Raw genomic sequence first — 26,380 nt, forward strand, 5'->3', positions numbered from 1 at the left:
CTTCCATTCTCTTAAATAAAAAAAAAAAAATCAATGGAAAAAATATCCTCAGGTGAAGATTAACAATAAAATATTCTGCACCTAGCCGAGACCGGTTTGGCTCAATGGATAGAGCGTCGTCTTGGGGACTGAAGGGTCCCGGGTTCGATTCCGGTCAAGGGCATGTACCTTGGTTGTGGGCATATCCCCGGTAGGGGGTGTGCAAGAGGCAGCTGATCAATGACTCTCTCTCATCGATGTTTCTAACTCTCTATCTCTCTCCCTTCCTCTCTGTACAAAATCAATAAAATATATTTAAAAAAAAAAAAAAAATATTCTGCACCTAGCTGGCAGGGCTCAGTGGTTGAGCATCAACCTATGAACCAGGAGGTCACAGCTGGATTCCTGGTCAGGGTATATGCCTGAGTTAAGGGATCGATTCCCAGCATGGAGTATGCAAGAGGCAGCTGTTTGAGGATTCTCTCTCATCACTGATGTTTCTCTCTCCCCCCACCTCCTTTCCTCTCTGAAATTAACAAACAAAAGCTAAAGATATAAAAATATGAAAAACAGTAATGTGTATATATATATATATATAATACACATACACACACACACACACACACACACATATATATATATATAAAATAAAAAAGAAACTGTATTATATATACAAATGTAAAAGTTATAAGAAAAACAATTTGGTACATGGAATGACAGACTTTAAATTTAAAAAGACTTGGGTTGGAGTCTAAACTGTTTAATATTTATGCAAATCACAACCCATCTGACTCATTTTTTTTAAATCTGTGAAATAAGGCAGATATCTGTCCTATCTACTACATACTGATATCAAGAACTGTCAATGAGATACAAAAGGTTCCACTGGTGAGCTTCTCTCTGATATTTACACCTGGTCCTACCTTTCCCCTATTGATAAAAGGTATAAAAGTAACTGCTTCCCTTCGTTTGGTCCTGGGGACAAATAAGCCACATGAGAAACTGCAAAAAAATTTTCAGGAAGACCCCCAAGGTGAGAAACCCACACTAAAATGACTAATTTCTCCTATCTGCTAGTTCATAACTGTAGATTTCAAGATGATACAAAAGGAAGCAATAAAATTGCTGGAAAGGAGATTCTATGTATTCTAAATCTGAACAATCAGGTTGAACCATATGAAACTGCTGCTTTTATAGGTCCAACATGATCAAATATTGGTAATTTCTTTATGGTTCAGTTTAATAAAAGCAATAAAGCCTGAGAACAGTGCTTAAAAGTTAGTGGAGAGAGGGGCAGTGGGCTGTGCAAAGGGAAAGCTATTGAACAATATTTTGGTGCAGAAAATTCTCAAATTTAAAATCTTTACCAACAACTACTATTTACAGATAAACCCTGTAAACTCAAGTGCTGTAACTCGGTACTCTCTGGAAGCCCACACCGCTATGCTGTGTATCCGTGGGTGTGGGAAAGCAGGATGTTGCGTAAAGAGCTAATGGGAAGTACTAGTGGGAAGTTGGAGATGTAGGCTGATGTAGCCTTTAAAATGAGAAACTGTTTCCATAAGAGGAAGAGAACCACACTAATCTATTCTGACATCTGCTTTCACTGCCCTGATTTGTCCTATTTCAGGTACACTATAAAGATGAAAATCAACACACAATAGGCCTGTCCAGCGTGGCTCCGTGTTTGAGCACTGACCTATGAATCAGGAGGTCTGTTCGATTCCCAGGGTTGTGGGCTCAATTCCCAGTGGGGAGCATGCAGGAGGCAGCCAATTGATGATTCTCTCTCATCACTGATGTTTTTATCTCTCTCTCCCTCTCCCTCTATGAAATCAATAAAAATATATTTAAAACACACACACACACACACACTAATAAAAATCCTTGAAACTTCTCATAATGATAAAAACAACAACCAGACAAAAGTTCTTATATACATACATAACAACCAGGTCCTAATAAATCTATCCAATTTAAGATTTAATATGGCCGAGACCGGTTTGGCTCAATGGATAGAGCGTCGGCTTGGGGACTGAAGGGTCCTGGGTTCGATTCCGGTCAAGGGCATGTACTATGGTTGCGGGCATATCCCCAGTAGGGGGTGTGCAAGAGGCAGCTGGTCGATGACTCTCTCTCATCGATGTTTCTAACTCTCTATCTCTCTCCCTTCCTCTCTGTACAAAATCAATAAAAATATATTAAAAAAAAAACACATAAATATCCATAAAGTAAATAAAGGCGCTTCTTTAAAAAAAAAAAAAAAAGATTTAATATGATTATAGGATTTTAACTGTTTCAAAACTGTTAAAAACTAACTTTGTTACCAATTACCTCAGAAACAAGGCTTACATGCTGAAAATATTTTTGTATTGTCCTTAATACATAAACTTATGTATTTATACTTTGATATAGACAGTTTCATAAGACAGAACATGCCCCAATCTTAGCAATCCTATCTAATAAAAGAGAAACATGCAAATTAACCATCACCTGCTATGCCCACAGCCAATCAGAGTGAGTATGCAAACTAACCAAACAAAGATGGAGGTCAATTTGCATATGCAGGCCTGAAGCCTGCTATGAGGGGATGGGGGGAAGCAGAGGGAGCTATTAGAGTGGTGCTCCAGACAGAAGCAAGGACTTGTGGGCTCCGTGGGCTCCAGGCAGCTGGGAAGAGGGGATGTGTGTGTGTGTGAAATTAAGATTTTGCTTCTTGGCAATTATTGTCCATTTGGCTCAAATAAACCTAAAAAATCTCTACAGGTTGCTGAAACCGGTTTGGCTCAGTGGAAAGAGCGTCGACCTGAGGACTGAAAGGTCCCAGGTTCTATTCCGGTCAAGGGCATGTAGCTTGGTTGCGGGCACATACCCGGTAGGGGGTGTGCAGGAGGCAGCTGATTGATGTTTCTTTCTCATCGATGTTTCTAACTCTCTATCCCTCTCCCTTCCTCTCTGTAAAAAACCAATACAATATATATTTTTAAAAATCTCTCCAGGTTTGGATATTTCTTGCATCAACCATTTTTAGATTTATCTAGTTTTACAAAGGGCAAAAAAGATATAATCAATGCCTGCTCTTTCTAAGCTGATAAAATAGCTATGTTCTTAGTCATTGCATTCAGTGGAGGGGGGATCTGTTTTAAGTAGTACAGTCACCAGAATCTAAGAACTATTTTTTCCCTCTTATACGAGAAAATGGAGTTTCCCTTTGTCTGACAGGCAGTGTATCCTAAATTTAGGCATTATGTAGGCCAAAAGAACTAAAAAACATTTGGTAGAACTGAATTCTTTTACCCAGAGAATTCACCACATTATACTCCATAATCTGAAAGTATACGCATTTTAAATACGTAGTAAAATTATATGAATGTTTTTCATCTTACTCTTTGAGTAAGTTCAACTAAAGTTTTCTTGAAGGAGCCTTGGAAAGACTGTATTAAGTATGCAGCATTTCAATTCACATTTCTCTTTAAGACAGTGAACATAACCCTGGCAGATGTGGCTCAGTTGCTTGAAGTATCTGCACATCCAAAAGTTGTGGGTTCCTTCGATTTCCATCAAGGCACATACCTACCGTGTTTCCCCGAAAATAAGACATCCTCCGAAAATAAGACCTAGCGCATGAAAAGATAAGACATCCCCTGAAAATAAGACCTAGTGCAACTTTGGGAGAAAAATTAATATAAGACACTGTCTTATTTTCAGGGAAACAGGGTAGGTTGAGGGTTCCAGTCAGTTAGGGCATATATGAGAGGCAACAAACTCACGCTCTCTCTCTCTCTCTCTCTCTCTTTCTCTCAAATCAATAAACATATCCTTGGGTGAGGATTAAAAGAAAAGAAAAAAAAAAAGACAATGAACATAAAGCCTTATCTTGAATGATTCCATCTGCAACAACAAAGGGAAAGGAAGACCATTTATGGGCAAATACAGTGTCCAAAAAATGTATACACAGGCTAACAGCTGTTACATTTCTATTACATTTTGAAAATGAAATGTACTTTATTAACACTGCCTTTATAATTATTCAAAGTGTGTATACATCTTCATATTTTTGGGACACTGTGTAGTATTTTAAAATGTTTTCATCCACACCCTGTATTTTAAAATGTTTTCATCCACTCCATAACTCTGCTGGGAGTAGATTTCATACCTCAATTTTATAAATAAGAAAATTCAAGATATTAATTTGTGCAAGTAAGTAGTAAAGTGAGCTAGGATTTTATCTACACATAGATTTTTAGCTATGCACGTTCTAGTTTCAAAGCCCATTCTATTTTCCCACTCAGCAGGAAGGGCTCCACATGACTATAGGACCTTTCCTCCTTTGATTTTTATTTCATAGTAATAGGTGTGCTCAGTAGATGATACTAATTAGCAGGTGGCAGGTTTTGTTCATGATTAAAACTCTCTATTACGTCCCCTCCCAGCTCCCTGTAGGTTTTGTCCACTCCATCTTGTTTATCATATTCAAAGCTAATTTAATCAGTGCAGGAACTTTGGAAGTTCTGTTAAAAGACTTGCAGGCTAATTTAAACTTAATTTATAAATGAAACCTTCCTAGATACCAGAGATTTCTTTAAATATTATTTTCTTTGGTTCTTTTGTGTAACTTTGCATTTGAATTGATTTATAACTTACATTCACATTCCCTTCACTGTTTATCTTATTATTTTAAATATATGTCACATTTGTTATTTTTTCAAAGAAACCCCAAACTGCTTTGAGAGTGTGGTCCTGTTTTACAAGTGTACAAATACAGGAATTTAAGTCAGCACCTATTTCCACCAAGACTCTCCCTATAAAGAGTTATACATATTATTCAAGCCTTCAATGGGAGAATTTATATTCTCTTCAATTTAACATAATTTCTAATTTCAGCAGTTATTAAAGGTGGATTAAAACGAATGCTTGGTTCTTTTAATCCATTGTTTTTAGATTCCAGTCCACACTGCTTGTTCCTCCACAATCTATTTTAATGCAGATACAAGGGTTAGTACTGGCACAGTTCTGAAGGCCATCCTTGAGATTCTTCCTTAAGTTTCAAATTTATCTAATTCAACCAAATAAAGAAGAATCGCTTAGGACTTCCAGTCTCATAAGAATATTGTTCCTCTCAAGTTGAAAGAGTGACTACAGTATCCATTACACCTCATAAATTAGGCATGCTGAAGATGAAATTCATGCATTAACCAGGTTGGGAGCCATTTTTAGATAACTAAATTAAGAAATTCATATGAACCATCAACTTAAGAAGAATAAAAAGTACTAAAGAGCTTTTATTTCTAATCCTCCCAGCCATTTCCTCTACCGTATGCCCATAGCATTTAATTTGTCCTTCTATTATAGTACTTACTATTTTATAACTTGTATTATGGTCTTTATTTTTTAATATATTTTTATTCATTTCAGATAGGAAGAGAGAGAGAGAGAGAGAGAGAGAGAGAGAGAGAGAGAGAGAGAGAGAGAGAGAGAGAGAGAGAAGCATCCATGATGAGATAGAAACATCCATGGATCGGCTGCCTCCCACAACCCAGGCATGTGCCCTTGACCCGAATTGAACCTGAGACCTTTCAGTTTGCAGGCCGACGCTCTATCCACAGACCCAAAACAGCTAGGGCTGTATTATAGTTTTTAGTTAAAATATGTTTTTCTTCTTCTAGGCCAATATATGTGGCTCACAGAAATATAATGTGAGCCACATATATTATTTTATGTTTTCTACTAGTCACATTAACAAATAAAACCTAATATATACAAAATATTGGCATTGCCAAGACCGGTTTGGCTCAATGGATAGAGCGTCGGCTTGGGGACTGAAGGGTCCCGGGTTCGATTCCGGTTAAGGGCATGTACCTTGGTTGCGGGCATATCCCCAGTAGGGGGTGTGCAAGAAGCAGCTGATTGATGACTCTCTCTCATCGATGTTTCTAACTCTCTATCTCTCTCCCTTCCTCTCTGTACAAAATCAATAAAAAAATATATTAAAAAAACACACAAAATATTGGCATTTAAACATGTAATCAATATCACAACTAATGAGATATTGCATTTGCATGAAAGTAATGCTAATTCTTCCCAACCAAGAATTATTTTACACTTACAGCACATCTCAATTCAGATAACCTGTTTTTAACTGTTTAATAGCTACATCTAGATGGTGACTACCACATTGGACAGCTACAGGAATAGGGAGAGAGGGAATGTTTAGCTATTTTACAGCTGGATAGACTTACTTTTGAATCTTAATTCCACTACTTATTGGCCCTTGGAAAACTCCTCATGAAAATAAATATGTCAAAAATAATAAAATTAAATCCCGTAAGATTAAATACAATAGAACGCCTGATACAACAAAACATCTGATCTCTTATGAAAAGGCACACAGACAGCTATTATACATGTTTGTCCTCTAACATTAAACAGTGTTTTGAAAATAGTAGTTATTTAATAAATGTTTGCTGAAGGAAGAAAAATTAATTTGTATGACATCCTATAAGTCATTTTAACCTATTCTTTTAAAAATACTATATAATATCTCAAAAAGACAGATCTTTTTGGATTGTTGCTAAGTTTGTTTTGAACATATTAGGAGAAATGTACAAAAGAATAATGTACCATTTCATCTTTTGGGCTGTTCAAGTGTTTTATTTTCTTCCAAAGAACAATAAATTATTAAGCAACCATATGCTTAAATAACTTTTCATCAAGCGGCTTCTTAAAAAATATTTGCCATACATAAATGGCAGCACAATTTTATAATATAAGTAACTCTCAATTATCTGTAGGAATATTTTTTAAAATATATTTCTTTATTGACTTCAGAGAGGAAGGGAGGAGAGAAAGATAGAAACATCAATGATGAGAGAGAATCACTGATCAGCTGTCTCTTGCGCCCCCCCTGCCCCCCCCCCCGCCCCCGCTACTGGGGATCGAGCCCGCAACCTAGGCATGTGCCTTCAGTCCACATACTGACGCTCTATCCAATGAGCCAAGCTGGCTAGGGCCTGCAGGAATAATTTTATCCCAGGTTGGAATAAAAACACATTCTATCTCTGGGCTTTACGTAAAGAACCAGCCAGTGGTGCATATAAGACCCTTTGTGCCGGGACCGGTTTGGCTCAGTGGAGAGCGTCGGCCTGCAGACTGAAAGGTCCCGGGTTCGATTCCGGGCAAGGGCATGTACCTTGGTTGCGGCGGGCACATCCCCAGTGAGGGATGTGCAAGAGGCAGCTGATCGATGATTCTCTTTCATCGATGTTTCTAACTCTCTATCCCTCTCTCTTCCTCTCTGTGAAAAATCAATAAAATATAAAAAAAAAAAAAAAAAAAAAAGACCCTTTGTAATCTGGACTCTGAAAAAATTCTCAAACTCTACTTTAGTCAGGATAGCCCCCTTAACTTCATCACACTTAATCATAAGCATCTTCCTCTTACACTTGCACCCGTGGTTCCATTGCAATGTTTCGTATTTCTACAGGTCACAGAATCACAAAGTACCAGAGCTGGAAACATCTTAAGAGATGACCCAGCCCTGGCCGCTGTGGCTCAGTGGGTTGAGCATCTCCCCAGGCACCAGTCTGATTCCGTCACATGCCCAGGCTGCAGGTTTGATCCCCGCTCTGGGTGCACGCAGGAGGCAAACCAATGTTTCTCTCTCTTCCTCTTCCCTCCCTCTCTCCCCCTCTCCCTTCCACTCTCTCTAAAAATAATATTTTTTAAAGAGATAATCAATCCAGCCTTAGTATTTTCCAAAGCATGCAACACAGGTGGTAAACAAGATGATTTCCGATGGAATGCATTACAATTGTGCACTTCCACAGCCATATATTTTGTTTAGTATACCTTAGAAAAACATAATACATCCAGCTCAAGAATTCATGGATATCTTCACATAAACAGGACTATAGTACACAGTCCCCTATGTAAGAATGAAAAAGTGATATGATTTTCAAGCTGAGTGGTAGAGCTGAGTTCCACCCATGTCTAACTCTTAACTTTGTGCTATTTTCATAGCTCTAAAGCAGCAGTCACCAACCTTTCGGACCTCACGGACCAGCAGGGGTCCGCAGACCACTGGTTAGCACCGCTGCTCTAAAAAACTTACTGTTTGTATGACACCAAGTTATTAACACGCTCTTACATAACTGTTTCTTGATCCCAGTCTCATTTATCAAACCAACTGTAAGCAATGGTGGTGTCTTCAAGTGTTCTTCCACAATAATAGGTGCAGAATCGGAGATCAATAATGCCTTGATTATGTGGTTAGACGGTTTCCAACCACTGAGAGATAGTTAGCATTGGAGGAAATTCCTATGGCTCAAACAAAACAATCATAGCATATCCTGAAGCCAAACAATGTTTAGATTAATTGCTGTTTGCATTATTCATATCACTTATTTCCCCCCATGAATGAATAAGGAATCAGGAGATGGTACACACATAAATCCTAGAAACTATAGACACACCTTATTTTACTGCGTTTCACAAATGATGCATTTTTTACAAATTGAGAACAAGACCCTCAACCAGCAAAAAAGATTACCATTCTCTTTATTGTGGTAATCTAGAACCAAAACAGCAATACCGCCAAGGTACATACACAGAATATAATACAAGGAAAAACTCACAGATTAAATAACAGGGATCTTAAAATTGTACTATTGCCCAAATCTCTCATTTAACACAAGGGAAACCGAGAAGCGGGGTAATAAAATGACCTGCCACAGCCACACAATTAGGTAATGACAGTGACAGCTCCAGCTCTCATTCACTCTTTGTGCTGTTCCATGGAGCCAATACCAAGAGGAGAAGGACACATCTCAATTCTTACGTTATAGGAGCACAAATCCTGCGTAAGGCAAGATGGAATTTAAAAATCTTTTCTTAAACAGAAAGTCTGCTCCTCATAGACTCAGACTAGTAACTGAATTAGCTTTGTCTAAAAATGCTGGCCTCTCTGCCTGAGAAATCCACAATAATTCAATGCATAGGAGCTTTTGCAGCCCAGCTGTTTCTGGTAGTGAAGAAAAGAAGATTCTAATTCCAGGTGACCCTTTTCATTTTGTGTCCATCTATGAACACTTGGCATTCTCATACTAATTTTCCCAGCTGCAACCAACCAAGGTAGATTGGAAAAAGGATGGTCTTTGACGTTACAAAGAACTTCCTGAATACAAGCTCTACCACTCAGGATATAATGTTGGACAAATTTCTTCATCTCTCTGAGCCTTGTTTCTCAAACAAGATAAATACTATCCACCTCACAGGGCTATCAAAAGTATTAAATGAGATAACACAGATCGTGTGGTATACTTTCTTAGGACATAGTTACACTATTCTTAACCAAGTGGATGGTTAAGAATAGTGTAAGAAGCCGATACTGGTTTGGCTCAGTGGATAGAGCGTCAGCCTGTGGACTGAAAGGTCCCGGGTTCGATTCCGGTCAAGGGCATGTACCTTAGTTGCGGGCACATCCCCAGTAGGGGGTGTGCAAGAGGCAGCTGATCGATGATTCTCTCTCATCGATGTTTCTAACTCTCTATCCCTCTCTCTTCCTCTCTGTAAAAAATCAATAAAATATAAAATAGTGTAAGAAAAATGTTCATCTATGAGTTTGAAAGTGAGTTTATATTTTATTATGTTGAAATGTTAACTCCTGTTCAAGATCAAATAGTCCATCTCCAATAAATATTTACAAAGCATTCACTCTGTGCTTAAGTTATACATCGTGGTCCACAAATTTATAATCTAAAATTGATATATCAAGGGAAGATACCAAGAAATTCAGAAGAAATACTTCATAATGCGCTCTCTCTCTCTCTCTCTCTCTTTTTTGCTAATCCTCACCTGAGAATATTTTTTCCATTGCTTTTCAGAGAAAGTGGGAGTGAGACAAGGAGAGAGAAAAGAGAGGGGGGGGGGAGAGAGAGGGAGAAAAAGAGAGAGGGAGAGAGAGAGAGAGAAAGAGAGAGAGAGAGAGAGAGAGAGAGAGAGAGAGAGAGAGAGAGAGAGAGAAAGAAACATTGATGTAAGAGAGATACATCAACTGGTTGCCTCCTGCACGCACAGGACAGGGGATAAGAATGTGGTTGAGGAGCCAACCTGAAATCCAGGTATGTGCCCTTGACCTGGAATAGAACTTGAAACCCTTTGGTGCCCAGGCTGATGTTCTAACCACTGAACAGCATGGGCCAGGGCACATTATGCTTTTAAAAATAATTATATACTTTTACTTATTTCAGAGAGGAAGGGAGAGGGAAAAACATCAATGATGACAGAGAACAATTGATCAGCTGCCTCCTGCATGCCCCACACTGGGGATCGAGCCCACAACCTGGGCATTTGCCCTGACCAAGAATCGAACCATGACCTCCTCGTTCATAGGTAGGTCATTGCTCAAACACTGAGCCTCGCTGGCTGGGCATGATGCTTTTACTACTAAAAATAACAGGTTCTAGGTTTTCTTTCTTTCTTTCTTCCTTTTTTTTTTTTTTTAATCCTCACCTGAGGATATTTTTCCCATTGATTTCTACAGAGAGTGCAATTGAAGTAGGAGGGGGAGAGGGAAAGAGAGAGAGAGAAACATCAATTGGTTGCCTCCAGCACACGCCCCTACTGGATGGAGCTGGGGAACCTGTGCCCTTGACAAGGAATCGAACCCATGGCCCTTTACCCCATGGGCCCACACTCTATTGTGCAACACTGGCAGGACCACTGGCTGATTCTTGTATGTGCCCTGACCGAGGATCGTGTATTGGGAAGATGCTCTAACCCACATGTGTCAAACACAAGGCCCGCGGGCCAAATCCAGCCTGCCAGGCCTTGCAATGTGGCCCGCACCGCGCTGTCATCACTGCACTCCGCTGTCAGTTTATGACATTGTCAGTTTATGACTGTTCAGTAAACCATTCGGCCCGCGATTTAGGCTGGATTTAAGATTTTGGCCCCTTCTCTGATTGAGTTCGACACCCCTACTCTAACCAACTGGGCCTTGAAGTCCATAGTTATTTTTTTCCATTAACTGGAACTATTAAGTTTTATTTTTATTTATTTTTTTAAAATATTTTTTTTGATTTTTGTACAGAGAGGAAGGGAGAGAGATAGAGAGTTAGAAACATCAATGAGGGAGAGTCATTGATCAGCTGCCTCTTGCACACCCCCTACTGGGGATATGCCCGCAACCAAGGTACATGCCCTTGACCGGAATCGAACCCGGGGCCCTTCAGTCCCCAAGCCGACGCTCTATCCATTGAGCCAAACCGGTCCCGGCAAGTTTTATTTTATATATATATATATATTTTTAAGTCCTTATCAGAGACATACATTGACGTATTAAAGAAAAATGACATAGTGTCTGGGATTTGCTAAAATATGCCAGTATCCCAAACCCTATAACACCCACCCACACACGCCAAAAAAGGAAGTTGAAGCTGGGTGATCATACATGGGGAGTCATCATACTTGTCTCTCTACTTCTGTGCATGTTTGAAATTTCACAATTTCACAATTTTTTTTTTAAACTTATAATAACAACAAAACTAAGAAAAACCTATGCACAGCACTAGTAAACTCCTAAGGAACCAATGTCTTCACTTAAAACTTCTAAATACAACATCTCAGCCAAAAATACATCAAGTATTTTAAAATTACTCTCAAAAGTCATGGGTTCGATTCCCCGTCAAGGGCACATACCATGGTTGTATGTCTTATCTCTTTAACTACTAACTAGAGAGCAGTACCTTCTCTTGCTTCGGTATTACTCCTCCTCTACCTGTTAAAACAGTCCACAGTGTATTTTTTCCTTTCCTACATAGCTATTTTTTTCCATTAACTAGAACTACTAAATTACACCCACACACACACCAAGACTCTACTATCCCACCATTACACCTACTATTTAATAGTGGGCCTACTAGGTACTTGACCTTTTATTTATTTATTTTTTTCTTAAATATATTTTATTGATTTTTTTACAGAGAGGAAGGGAGAGAGAGAGAGAGAGTTAGAAACATTGATGTGAGAGAAACATCGATCAGCTGCCTCCTGCACGCGCCCCCACTGGGGATGTGTCAGAAACCAAGGTATGTGTACCCGACAGGAACTGAACCTGGGACCCTTCAATCCACAAGCTGGCGCTCTATCCACTGAGCCAAACCGGTTTTGGCTAGGTACTTGACCTTTTAAAAAAACATGACTCATCTGAGAGTGTTAAAAAGAAGGAAAAATCCCCCACAGAACACACACCTTCAAAATAATGGCCAAATTGATTTAAAAAAAAGCTGTGAACTAATCCGTATCTGTACCTAGTTTTACTACAGTTTTTAATTTGTTGGCCTATGATGGAATAGTTATATTGGAAGTATCAGTTGAAATTATTTAAAGGTAACTATAATGCCTGTAAGTATATTCTGTAAGTGAACTGCTACAAAACTGCTACAGAAAACTTAACATATTTAAATTTAAGACTTAAGCTGGTAACCTATATGAATGTGTATCCACTGTGCTGTACATCTGAAACACACACAAAAAAATGTTGAATGCCAACTATAATCAAAAAATAAATTAAGCCGAAACCGGTTTGGCTCAGTGGTAGAGCGTCGGTCTGCGGACTAAAAGGTCCCAGGTTTGATTCCAGTCAAGGGCATGTACCTTGGTTGCGGGCACATCCCCAGTGAGGGGTGTGCAGGAGGCAGATGGTTGATGATTCTCTCTCATCGACGTTTCTAGCTCTCTATCTCTCCCTTCCTCTCTGTAAAAAATCAATAAAATATGTAAAAAATAAATAAATAAATAAAATAAATTAAAAAATAGACTTAACCTAACACTATATATTCCAAAATAAAAAATGTGGTTTACTATACCCACATGCTTTGCCTTTTCGTAATTCTAATCACAAGTACACAGAGAAAAATCTTCCTCAAATTTGTATCCAAAAAGATAAAGATGTACATGTCTACTTTATCATCAAAGAGTCCTATTCACTGAACAGCAAATACAAATCATATTCCATGATTTCACTTCAAATCTGCCTAGCCAGTTTATTTCTTTAAGTTATGCTCTTTCAAACACATAAATCAAATTGAACTAATTCTCAAACTAAGTGAAATAAAATTTCCTTTGCTGTCTTTTTTTAAAAAGTAGTTTAAAAATAACTCCACCTTCTGAAGACTATACAACTGTTGTCCATGGTACTCTTCTTTATTTTTATGTATATAAAGTTAGAGGGAAATTAATTAAATTGGAAATTTAGATTTCCTCTTACCCACCAAAATACCCCCACCTTCCATTTACAGGACACCTTTTCTTCCTCTGGAGCATAAAACGGAATCCAGTAGTTTACTCATCCTCAATCAGTGCAGTGTTAACTGCCTTAGCACTGAATCAGGTGCTCTAGAAAGTTACAAAGGAAATATAGGACCCAGTAGCTACCCTCAAAGAGTTTATATATCATCCCATAAAGGAAGAAAAATGTAGTTACTGAACCAATATCCTTGTTGAGAATCTTACAGGCAAATGGAGTAAGGACTATATTATATTTCAGGCCAGGTTCTTTAAAGTAAGCAATGCCAGGAAGAGGGTACCTTACTAAATTAAACAGACTCCAAAACTGGTCAGATCTATTTGTGGATTATATATGCTCCTACACAGTTCTACATACATGACAAAGGAAGGCTGTGCCTGTAAGTGGAGGTTTCCATATGTCCCTGATGCACACAAAGAAAGAGACATGTCTTCATTGGATGGGCCACTTTTTACCATTTTCCCTGATAACGTCCTGTTTTGCCACAAACCAATAGCAGGATGCTAGTCTGAGGGAACTTCTATTATACGTATATCGTCAATGACCAAACAAATATCCAGAAAGCTTCACAGAATTGAGAGCCTTAATTCTATTTATCTAGAAGAATGGCTGAAGAATAAAGAATAACAAGAGATGATCATCCTTCTAGTTATTCAAATTGTGGCTGAGAAGTACCCGAAGGCCCCACATTTCTGGCGGCTCCGGAAACTTCCTTTCTCTCTGTCTCCTGATTATGTATGTCTTTTCCTCTCAGGTACTATTGTGTATATAACATATAGATCAAATATCACAGTGGGATTGGGGCGTGGAGGAGGAAACCACTGCCTTTCTACAAACCAGTCGTCTTCCCATGACCAAGAACACCACCTCAGGCAACTCTGATGATACAATTGGCCACACAAAACTGTATCAAACTTCATTCTCCTTGTCCACTTTTGGGCCTAAGACGATACACCTAAACCTTTTTTTTTTTTTTTTTAAGTATCCCTATCAGATATGCTCTCAAACTTTGGACTGAGAATTGTCATAGATGTCTGCAGCATTAAATCTAGAGAAGAAATGTTCTGTCGCTTACACTGAATCACATCCAATAATCAAATCTAGATTGCACTGAGAGGTCCTGTGAGAACCTAATGCAGACGTCGGAAAGACAAGACCCCACAACCCAATCACAAATGCTGTGTGTGTGTATTACAGCTTCAAATGTTGCCCCAACTTTCCAAGCTTTGAACTCTATCTACATCACTTGGCTAGTAAGAGCTTAAACTTGAGATACAGCCCAAAAAGACCTAAAGAAGAAGGGGGAAGCAGCATACATTCGTTTCAGTTCCTGGCAGATAACAGGAATTTTCGAATCACAAAAGAATGGGGCAGAGACCAGTCAATTCGGCGACTGACAAACAATGCACATCAGACAAGAGCCCAAGTTCCCTAAACAAATACCACCTTCTGGCCATCCACAGCTCCCTTTCTTGAGCCGCGTTTAGGAGCGCCAACCATTTTCAGGTTAACAAGAGGGTGGCTACATATGTAACAGGGTTTCATTAACTATTTAAAAAAAAAAAAAAAAAAAAGAGGGTTGCTACAAATTGTCAAATCCAAACGGATGGCCAAACCGGGAACAGGTCTTCCGCGCGAGGAGCCGCTGCGCTCACAGAGCATCTCACACAAAAGACCGGACCGAACGCAGACCCGCTCCGGGGCTCCGCGCGCTGCGGCCGCGCGCAGAGCCGGGGTCGGCGTCCCACGTCCCAGCACCGGGAAGGAGGGAGGGAGCGAGGGCGGGGGAGGAGGAGCCGGCTTCTCGGAAGGCGCCGGAGAGAGAGGGAGAGGGAGAGGGAGAGGGGCTGGGAGGGAAGGCGCGAGCGCAGCGCAGAGGAGGCGAGCGGAGCAGCGGACCAGCGTCAGCCGCTCCCCAGGCTGGCGACACCCACCGGCCCACACCAGGCCCGGCCCGCCCGGCCCTCGCGGCCCCGGCCCGCCTCCTCACCTCCCTCACGTCCTGCAGGCACTCCAGCACCGCCAGGTTGTTGCTCCAGGTGTGCTTGGGACACACGCGGGTCACGTCCTCCCTGCAGAACTCTTCCTCAGCCAGCTTCCAGCCCCCGCCGGCCCCGCCGGGCCCCGCTCCGCCCCGCCGGGCCGGAGGCCCACCCGCCGGGAAAGGTGGCTGCGGCGGCTGAGGTGGTTGTTGCTGTTGTTGCTGCTGCTGCTGCTGCTGTTGCTGTTGCTGTTGCTGTTGCTGCTGCTGCTGCTGCTGCTGCTGCTGCTGCTGCTGTGGCTGCACCTGGAGCAGCGGCTGCCCCGCCGGTCCGCCGCCGCCTCCACCCTGCCCCCCAGGGAGCACAAAGTTGGGCACCGGGCCCTGGCCCTGGCCGTGGGAGGCCTGGCCCGGTAGTTTCTGGGCCCGGGCAGCCCCGAGCAGCAGCAGCAGCTGCAGCGCCGCCGACAAGCGGAACATCCTCCGTACACGTCCACACGCCGCCATCTTGGGTCCGCGGCGAGCTCGACGCAGCCGCCGGCGCCGCGTACTTAAATGAGGGGGCGTGGTCACGGCGAGGGGCGTGGTCGCGGCGAAGAGGGCGGGGCCACGGGAGGGGGGCCGGATGGACCACACCAGCCCTCCTCCCCCCGCGGGGCGCCGCGTACTTAAATGAGGGGGCGTGGCCACGGCGAGGGGCGGGGCCACCGGAGCGGGGGCCGGCGGACCACACCAGCCCCTCCCTGCGCCATGCCGGCAGTGAATGGGGAGCGGAGCCCGCGAGGAGGCCGTGCTCCGAGCCGCCACGCGCGGGACCCGGGCGGGCCCGAAAGCGGCGCTCCTTGCCGGGGGAGTTGCCGGTGTTCCCTTCAGTAAAAGCCGCGGCTGAGCGGCTTGGCCTTACTCCCCTTGGTTGTCGTCACAGAAAAATAAAGAGGAATTGGGGTTGCCACAACCAAGATGGCCGGTAGAGGATGTTGCCTGTTCAGTTATAGAGGTGAACTTCACCCCATCATCAGGTGTACCCCAGCCCCTTCTTGCATCTCTGCCTGCTTCCTTCAGCCTGCCTCCGAAGTCGTTCTTACGCAGAGAAGGCAGCCTGGAGTCAGGGTTGGGAGCACGGGTTGCGGGGTAAGAAAAGATCCCCTTGCAATCCTTACTCTCCGGCAGGCTGGGCAAGTCCTGGAACTTCTCCGAGCCTCGTTATTCTGCGGAGGAAGAGGGGGGAGCTCTAATGGGAAGGACAATTGTGAAGCGTGCCTAGCCCTCACTATAGAATTCAAAGTGATAACCAGCATTATAAATACACTGTGAAACACTCTGTGTATGAATCTTGGTGTTAAGTCAGAACTGAAACGCATGTTTAAAAGCAGTTAAGAGCCCTGGCTGCTGTGACTCAGTTGGCGTTGTACCGTGCACTGAAAGGTTGCAGGTGTGATTCTGAGTCAGAGTACAAGTCCAGGTTGCAGGCTTGGGACCCCCTTCCCCCCCACACACACACACATATCACCCCCCACGTGTATGCAAAAGGTAGCCAATCCATGTTTTAATCTCTCCCTTTCTCTCCTACCTACCCCTCTCTGTAAAAATCAATTTTAAAATCTTTTTTTTAAGAGTAAAATAAAATATCTGAGGTCTCGTTAAGTCTGTGCTTGAGTAACTGTTTTTAAAATATATATTTTATTTATTTTTTATTTTTTTACAGAGAGGAAGGGAGAGGGATAGAGTTAGAAACATCGATCAGCTGCCTCCTGCTCACCTCCCACTGGGGATGTGCCCACAGCTAGACTGATGCTCTATCCACTGAGCCAAACAGGTCAGGGCCTGAGGAACTGTTCTTACTGGCTGACTTGTATGCAGCACTTTACGCTGGTATTGGTTGTTTCGCCTCACACCAGGGTCCCTTCCTCTCCTCAGGAGAGATATCTTCACAAAGCTTCTTCACATTCATTGTGCCATTTGGACTGGGTTGGGTTCTAATTGAACTGAGGAATGGCATAGAAATGGCAACAGTTGCTCTAACCAGTTTGGCTCAGTGGATAGAATGTCGGCCTGCGAACTGAAAGGTCCCAGGTTTGATCCCAGTCAAGGGCATGTATCTTGACTGCGGGCACATCCCCAGTAGGGGATGTGCAGGAGGCAGCTGATCCATGTTTCTCTCCCATCAATGTTTCTAACTCTCTATCCCTCTCCCTTTCTCTCTGTAAAAATTCAATAAAATATATTGAGAGAAAAAAAAGGAATGGCAACAGTTCTGCATAGCAGGATTAAATATCTGCCCAAGATAAACTCTGCCACCCTGGGACCAGACTCCCTGTGACTTCCCATTACCTTGGTGTACTTTTATCCCACTCAGACAATCCATCATGTTAGGGGAAAATAACAACTTGAAGTATGTGATACCAACTGGTTAACATGCTCAAAAGTGCAGCTTTGGCTGTGCTGACCCCCATCTCAGACATAACTAGAGCCTGAGATATCAGATGCCTGAGATGGGATATTATGGGGGATACACTGAAGCTGACTCCAGGTCTTGATCTTTGAAAAGGTCATGTTGGCATCTCCACCAAACTCTCAGCTGCTACTCCCATAAAATGGCCCTGAGACTTCTGCTAACCTTGAGGATTGCCTAAGGCAGCCCAGGGAGACCAGATAAGTGTACATATTCAATAATAGATACATGGCATGAGGCCTGGAGCAGCGGCTGCCAGGCTGGGAGCGGCCAGGCCCGGAGCAGCCGGGCCCAGAGCAGCCGGGTCTGGTGCGGCCAGGCCCGGAGCAGCAGCAGCCAAATCCAGAGCAACTAGGTTGGGAACGGCAGTGGCCACACCCAGAGCAGCTGGTTGTGGAACGAACGGGAGCAACAGAGGCCAGGCCCAGAGCAGCCAAGCCCGGAACAGCTCGCTCCTCACCTGCCCCTCCCCCAAGGCTGCCTCTCAGACATGGCTGGAAACTTTTTTGGGAACTTGAGGGTCTGCTGAATCAAGTGATGAAGACTTAGATCTGGATGTGTTGAGTTAGTATAGTGCTGGGGTGTTGATCTGTGAGTGCCTTGGCCTGGATGAGGCTGGTTGACCTATTTGGAAATGTCTTTTGTGTGAAGTGTATCATTGGGCATGTGGAGGTATTATTGATATGAGAAAATGCTAAGTAACTGATTTACTATCTGAAAAGGGATTTACTATCGAGGAAAGGGAGGGAGGAAGAGACTGAACATAAACTGTGCACCTATGGATGAGGACAATGGGGGACGGGGAGGGGGCGGAGGGTGGGGTGGGAACCTGGTGGAGGGGGGAAGAAATGAGGAACCTTTGTAATAATATGAACAATAAAGATTGATTAAAAATAAATAAATAAATAAAAATAAAAAAATAAAAAAAATAAAAAAGAATTAAAAGAAAAAAAAATAGATACATGGCATGGTTATGGTTAAGTCTCAATCAGGCATAGAAAATACATCACCAGAAGTTCTTTAAAAGTCACAAGGGGCCATTAATTTTTTATATTTTATTGATTTTTTACAGAGAGGAAGGGAGAGAGATAGAGAGATTTAAATGTCGATGAGAGAGAATGTGCCCGCAACCAACGTACATGCCCCTGACTGGAATGAAACCTGGGACCTTTCAGTCCGCAGACTGACTCTACCACTGAGTCAAACCGATTTCAGCAGGGGCCATTAATTTTTAATGATGGATCTGCATGTACTCAGACAAAAGTGGGAGATTAGCCAGACCAGCATGACTCTGGTTGAGCATCAACCTATGACATATACCTGGGTTTCAGGCTTGGTCCCCAGTGTGGGATGTGCAGGAGGCAGCCAATGGTTCTCTCTCATTGATGTTTCTCTCTCTCTCTCTCTCTCTCTCTCTCAAATCAGTAAAATATATATATATATATATATATATATATATATATATATATATATATATATGTATATATACATATATATATTTAAATATATTTTTATTGATTTTTCACAGAGAGGAAGAGAGAGGGGTAGAGAGTTAGAAACATCAATGAGAATCATCGATCAGCTGCCTCTTGCACACCCCCTACTGGGGATATGCCTGCAACCAAGGTACATGCCCTTGACCGGAATTGAACCCGGGACCCTTCAGTCCCCAAGCCGACGCTCTATTCCGGCTGGCTATATATATTTTTAAAAGTGGGAGATTATTCCAATCTAGTTTAAGGCTAGAAATTAACAATCTGCTAAGAGAAGCCAACAGTTGCTTATCACACAGTCTGCGATGAGGAAACCCTACGCCCAGCCACAGACTGCCTTGGGAGATAGGGAGGCGTATATGAGCCTATCTTGAAATTACTAATGACCAAGAAGCAAGAAATCATGAGAAATCTGGGAACCTGGCCAGCTCAGGCTGTGACAGCAAGCCTAGATCTTCCATAAGGCACAAACCCCCAAGTTAGTGGAAAGAGGGGTGACCTAATCTGGGTCTGGTGGCCTTATTGACTTTTCAAGATAAAATATACTGCCTCTGTCACAGACTGGGAATTCATTTTACCCTTTATTGTACCCTTAGTTTTTTATCTTCACATTTTTAAAAAATACATCTTATTGATTTTTTACAGAGAGGAAGAGAGAGGGATAGAGAGTTAGAAACTCGATGAGTGAGAGAGAATCATCAATCGGCTGCCTCTTGCACACCCCCCACTGGGGATGTGCCCACAACCAAGGTACATGCCCTTGACCGGAATCGAACCCGGGACCCTTCAGTCCGCAGGCTGACTCTCTATCCACGGAGCCAAACTGGTTTTGGCTATCTTCACATTTCTAATACATTCAATAGATATCTGTTGAGCATTTTTTTTCCCCCCACACTAAGGCATTGCTTAAGAACTGGCTTATATGATAAACAAGACAGTAGACAAAGAGCAAGTAATTTCAAACAGTGTTAAGTGAAAAATAGTGGCAACCATACTTTGGTAAAAACTGCTATTTGATTTTAACCCTTCTAGTTTGGCCCCTGCATCTGATTAAAACACAGGGTACTTACCTCAGCTTCCAGGTAAAGACCTGGAGGCTAAGGCAATTTTCCCTTGCCTGGGACCAGGACCACAAGAAAATGATTCCCACTGACTCAGTAGCTTCAGGGATAGAAACTGTAGATAACCTTTAGAGTCTTAACCGCTGAGCTCTGCTTCTGTGTTGTCGCTATTGCAAGATAGGGCCACATTCCAATGTCCAGCAGGATGTGACTGGGAACCAACCCTGCTGGGCTGTCCCCAGTCTTTAGAATTTAGAACAAAGGAAAATTCCTGTGGTTTGAACCTTTAAAAGGGACTTCCCACCCCTGAAGCGGGGCAGTCATTTGGAGTCCACCTGCGTGTGGTGCTCTTGTGGCTGTCCTGGCCAGTTCAATAAATCCTTGCTTGCTTTTTTAAATTAATTAACCAGCCTCTGGTGGTCTTATTTTGAACCCAGGGTTCGACCCCACAACATTAAGGGCTATGAAGAAAATAAAAGGTATTTTCTTTTTTTTATTGGCTGGGAAGGAGCTTTTATATGAAGGCAGCTAAGGAAAGGCTCAATGAGACTAAGAGTGACTTATCAGTAAGCCAATTAGCATAAAGATAACAACTATGTAAAGAATTAGATCTAACGTTGTTTTAGTCTGTTTAGGCTGTTATAACAAAAATACCAGTCTAAACATTTCTTACAATTCTGGAGGCTGAAAGTCTGAGCTCAGGGTGCAACATACATATAAAGCTCTCGCTAGTGCCAATCGCATGTGTGTTTCGATCTGTCATTGTCGATTGTGATTTTGGTTTGCACTTCTATTATAGAAAAGGGTGAATAATAATAATATATATATTTTGAATAATATTAAAATATTTTCTAATTTCCTTTCAATGTGCACAAATCTGTGCACCAGGACACTAGTTGTTAACATAAAAACATTCAAACCTGTAAAGAATTTTTGTGAGTTTATTTGAGCCAAACTATCCACAATGGCCAGGAAGCAGAACCTCAATGGATTGAGATAATGCTCCAGAGAATGGTGGGTTATATCTGTATTTATACATTGCAATCAAAAGAAAGGTGGGTTACGTGAAATCCGTTGGTGATAGACTAGAGAGGTGGAAGAAAGCAAAGGAGGAGAGAAGGAAACCCCTGGGATTGGATAAAAAGTAAAATGATGGACACACCTTAGGTGGGTACAGGAACAATTAACATGGTAACAATGAAGATATTTGTGTTATCTGTCCTGCTGTCCAGGCACATTAGGTTATGCCCCCAACGGGTCCAGAAAAAGGGAAGTTACAAGTTACCAAGACCTTTCAAGGGTATGTGATTATAGATGCAAAAAGACAGGTAGGCTCAGTTAAGGTAAAGGTTGACCTTGTCAGTGTAGATACCGGCCTAGGATGTAACTACCCACCATAGCTGCTTTTGGTTCAAGTTTAATTTCAGACCATCCTTTATGGTTACTTTGGGTCTCTGAGTTTGCAAGACCACCATGCAGGCCTTCCCTAAGCTTGTCAGGTTAGCATGTGGCTGCTTTCGTCCACAGTATGCTTGCGACTGACATGGCTCAGTGCTTGAGCACTGAACTATGAACCAAGAGGTTCATCGAGTCTGTTGAGGTCACAGTTCAATCCCCAGCCAGGGCATATGACTGGGTTGCCTGTTGGATCCCCAGTGTGGGGAGTGTAGGAGGCAGCTGATCAATAATTATCTCCCATCACCATAGACTGGGTGACTTATAAACAATAGAAATTAATTTCTCACAGTTCTGGATGCTGGAAAATCCAAGACCAAGATGCTAGGAAATTTGCTGTCTGGCGAGAACCCACTTCCTGGTCCATACACAGCTGTCTTCTTCCTGTAACCTCACATGGTAGAAGGATGCCAGGGGGAGTAATCCTATTCACAAGGGCTCCATTCTCATGACCTGATCACACTCCCAAAGATCCCACCCTCAAATAACATAACATTGGGGGTTAGGATTTCAACATATGAATTGGGCAGGGTAAACAAACATTCTACAGCACAGGACAGAATTGCTTAAGGAACACAGGTCAAGAGAAAACATCCAAAAGGAAAGAGGAAAAAAAAAAAAAAGGACAGAAAAAAAAATAGAGGCAAAAGTAGGTTTATGGTGTATGTGAAACAGATTTTATTCTTTTCTTTTTTAAAATATATTTTTATTTATTTCAGAAAGGAAGAAATAGAAACATCAATGATGAAAATAATTGATTGGCTGTATCCTAAACACCCCCTAGTGGGGATCGAACCGTCACCCAGGCATGTGTCCTTGACTGGAATTGAACCCGGGACTCTTCAGGCCACAAGTCGATGCTCTATCCACTAAGCCAAAACAGTTAGGGTCAGAATTTATTCTTGTATTATTATTTATTAATTATTGTATTATTTTCTATATTAATAGCAAGCCTCCTTTTGCCCTACCCTGTATAATTCAAGTCCCAAAAAGGAAGAAGGAAGATAATGGTACAGCTCAATATTTGAGAAGACATGCTTTGAATTTCTCAAAACTGATGAAAGATAAAAGGACTGAAAGGTCCCAGGTTCGATTCCAGTCAAGGGCATGTACCTTAGTTGTGGGGCACATTCCCAATGGGTGTGTAGGAGGCTGCTGATTGATGTTTCTCATCGATGTTTCTAACTCTCTCCCTTCCTCTCTGTAAAAAAAAATCAATAAAATATATAAAATAGAAACATCAATGATGAGAATCATTGATTGGCTACCTCCTGCACTCCCCCTAGGGTTGCGGGATGGAGTCCGCAACCCTGGGCATATGCCATTGACCGGAATCGAACCTGGAACCCTTTGGTCCACAGGCCAATGTTTTATTTTTTATTTTTTTTAAATAAATTTTTATTGTTCATATTATTACAAGTGTTCCTTTCCCCCCCCTTCCCACCCCACCCTCTGCCCTTTCCCCACTCCCCATTGTCCTCATCCATAGGTGCACAGTTTATGTTCAGTCTCTTCCCACATTCCCCTCTCCCCTTTTCCCCAAGAATCATTAGTTCACTCCCCTTCCATACCTCTGATTCTATTATATTCAACAGTTAATATTGTTCATCAGATTTTTTTTTTTTAATTTCCTTGGTTTTTAGATTCACTTGTTGATAGTTACGTATTTGTTGTTCATAATTTTTATCTTTATTTACTTTCTCTTCTGAAAGAACCCCCTTCAGCAATTCATATAATTCTGGTTTGGTGGTGATGAACTCCTTTAGCTTTTTTTTATTAGTGAAGCTCTTTATCTGACCTTCGATTCTGAGTGATAGCTTTGCTGGGTAGAGTATTTTTGGCTGTAGGTTCTTGCTATTCATCACCTTGAATATTTCTTGCCATTCCCGTCTGGCCTGCATGGTTTCTGTTGAGAAATCAGCTGACAATCGTATAGGTGCTCCTTTATAGGTAACCTCCTGCTTAGCTCTTGCTGCTTTTAATATTCTCTCTTTGTCCTTTGCTCTTGGAATCTTAATTATGATTTGTCTTGGTGTGGTCCTCTTTGGATTCCTCTTATTTGGAGTTCTGTGTGCTTCCTGGACTTGTAAGTCCAATTCTTTCACCAGGTGGGGGAAGTTTTCTGTCACTATTTCTTTCAGTATGTTTTCGATATCTTGCTCTCTCTCATCTTCTGGGACCCCCATGATTCTGATGTTGGATCGTTTGAAGTTGTCCCAGAGGTTTCTTACATTATCTTCAATTTTCTGGATTCTCTTGCCTTCTAGCTTCTGCAGAGGAGTGTCTTCTGGCTCTTTATGTTCCAAATCTTTGATTTGATTCTTGCGATCTTCTATTCTGTTTTTAGGACTCTGTATAATATTTTTTATTTCAGACAATGTATTCTTTATTTCTTGTTGATCCCTTTTCATATCCTCATAGGTCTCAATTATTTTATCGGCCTTTTCTAGGAAACTCTTGAAAAACCTTATAAGTGTGGTTTTGAACTCTATATCCAGTCGCTTTTTGTCCTCCATTTCTTTTGTTTGTGATCTATTTGGTTTAGGCATTTTCGCAGACAGCTTTTCTGATGGGGCGGAGTTTCAGGGTGGAGCCTACAGCTTTGGCTTCCGTCAGCCCCGCCCTATGCGACTCCTGAGACTCAGGGTCCTTCAGTACTTGTTGCAAGCGCCTCTGAGAGAAAGGTGCCCTCGATTTTCGCCTGCTACCAAACAGTGTAGGCTCTCCTGCAATGGGCCCGAAACTGGGGTTCAGTTCAGTTGGAAGTGGAGTTGGAGGTGGCGTTCAGAGCAGTCTGGAGCCCCAGTCTCCTTCCTGCCAGGGCAGTCCTAGGGCACAGCCGGCCGGCCCTTCTCTGCGCACAGTGTGCACGCCTCTGGGACCTCCTTTCACCACTTCCCCAGGTTCCGCCTTACAGCCCAGCTCCCTATGGATGAGCCTGGGTCCCCGGGGTCTGGCCTAGAACGGAGGTTCAGAGCAGTTGGGGGCCCAGCACAATCGGAGCTTTTCTCTGCTTCCCGCTAGGGAACGCCAGCCAGGCACTCGGCCTCCCTCCTCTCTGGCTCCGTCCTCTCCGCGCGCCACGTGTCTCCGTACCTTAGGCTTTTACAGCTCCTCCGCGCTTCCTTCTGGTTTTCTCCTTGCTTCTCGTTGTAGAATTTCCAGTCAGTTGACTTTCCTGTAGTTCTGGGTGATGTCCATTTTATATTTTAGTTGTATTTTATTGAAATTGTTGCGTGCGGCTGCGGCTAGGTGCCTATCCGAGCAGCCATCTTGGATTCTCCTCCAGGCCAATGCTTTATCCACTGAGCAAAACCAGCTAGGGCTATTTACTTAAAATATTTTTAAGATATATTTTTATTGTTGACAGTATTGCAAATCTTTCCCATTTTCTCCCTTTACCCCCCTCCTCCCATCCCTTACCCACACATCTCCAGGTCTTCACTACCCTATTGCCCAGGTCTATGGACTATGGATATAAGTATATAAGTTGTTTGGTTTATCTCTTCTCATCTTCCCAACTCCACATCAAGTTATGTCAGTCGTTCCGTGCCTCCATGCTTTGAGTCTTACTTTGCTGATCAATTAATTTTGTTCATTAGATTCCACAAATAAGTAAGATGATGTGATATTTGTCTTTCTCAGATTGGCTTATTTCACCAATGGATCAAATTTAAATATATATATTTCTTTATTGATTTCAGAGAAAGGAGAGGGAGAATCCTACAGGGGATTGAGCTTACAACCCGAGCATGTGCCCTTGGTCAGAATCGAACCTGTGACCCCTCAGTCCACAGGCCAACGCTCCACACACTGAGCCAAACTGGTCAGGGCTGGATCAATTTTTTTAAAAGTGACATGAAGAAGCTTTTGTTCTTCCCTCCCCCTCTGGGTTGGTGGTGGAAATCACTAGCTCTCTTCTCTGGAGGAAATGTCTGAGTCAGGAGCCCCTGGCCACGGGCCAGACAACATTGTCACATGAAGGTTGAGGCTAAACATAATACAGACTCCTAGCAAGCATCTTTTATCCAGTGTATGAAGACTTTTCTATACACTGCAGTGAATAATCTGAAACAAAATTAAGGAAACAATTCTATCAAAAAGAACAAAATACTGCCCGGCCAGCGTGGTTCAGTGGTTGAGCATCAACCTATGAACCAGGAGGGCACAGTTCAATTCCTGTTCAGGGCACATGCCTGGGTTGTGGGCTTGATTTCCAGTTGGGGGTATCAATGACCCTCTCTCATTGATGTTTCTAATTCTCTCTCCTTCTCTGAAATCAATAACAACATATTTTTTAAAAAAGAGAACAAAATACTTAGGAATAAATGTAACAAAGGAGGCAAAAGACTTGTACACAATACTACAAAACATTGATGGCCCCGGCCAGTATGGTTCAGTTGGTTGAGTGTCATACATTGCACTGAAAGATCACAGGTTCAATTCCCATTCATGGCACATACCCAGAGAGTAGGTTCCAGCTTGGTTGGGGTGCATGCAGGAGGCAACAACTGATCAATGTTTCTCTCTCTCTCCCTCTCCCTTCCTCTTTCTAAAATTAATAATAAACATATTAAGGAAAAACAATGCTGAAATGAAAGACATAAGTAGAAAAATATGACACATTTGTAAACTGAAAGACTTTAATATTGT

The 26,380-nt window shown here is 42.2% G+C and overlaps 1 protein-coding gene across 2 annotated transcripts in view; it reads right to left on the reverse strand.

The window, feature by feature from the left end:
• GLG1 (golgi glycoprotein 1) overlaps window positions 1–15,811 on the reverse strand; it is a 107,619-nt gene extending 91,808 nt beyond the window's left edge. Inside the window, exons 1-2 of one of the 2 annotated variants that reach the window (XM_084906684.1) lie at window positions 15,573–15,811; window positions 15,276–15,539 (exon numbers count right to left, since the gene is read on the reverse strand). In XM_084906684.1, coding sequence (XP_084762810.1) covers window positions 15,276–15,539; window positions 15,573–15,773 — 465 coding nt within the window. In that variant the 5' untranslated portion in view covers window positions 15,774–15,811. Of the gene's footprint in view, window positions 1–15,275 lie in introns of both variants that reach the window. The other variant, XM_084906683.1, reaches the window with a different exon arrangement.
• Between the last annotated feature and the right edge of the window lie 10,569 nt (window positions 15,812–26,380).

This window comes from Pipistrellus hanaki (genome assembly GCF_964339955.1).
Source record: "Pipistrellus hanaki genome assembly, chromosome: 15".
In the NCBI taxonomy this organism is placed as follows: Eukaryota; Metazoa; Chordata; class Mammalia; order Chiroptera; family Vespertilionidae; genus Pipistrellus; species Pipistrellus hanaki.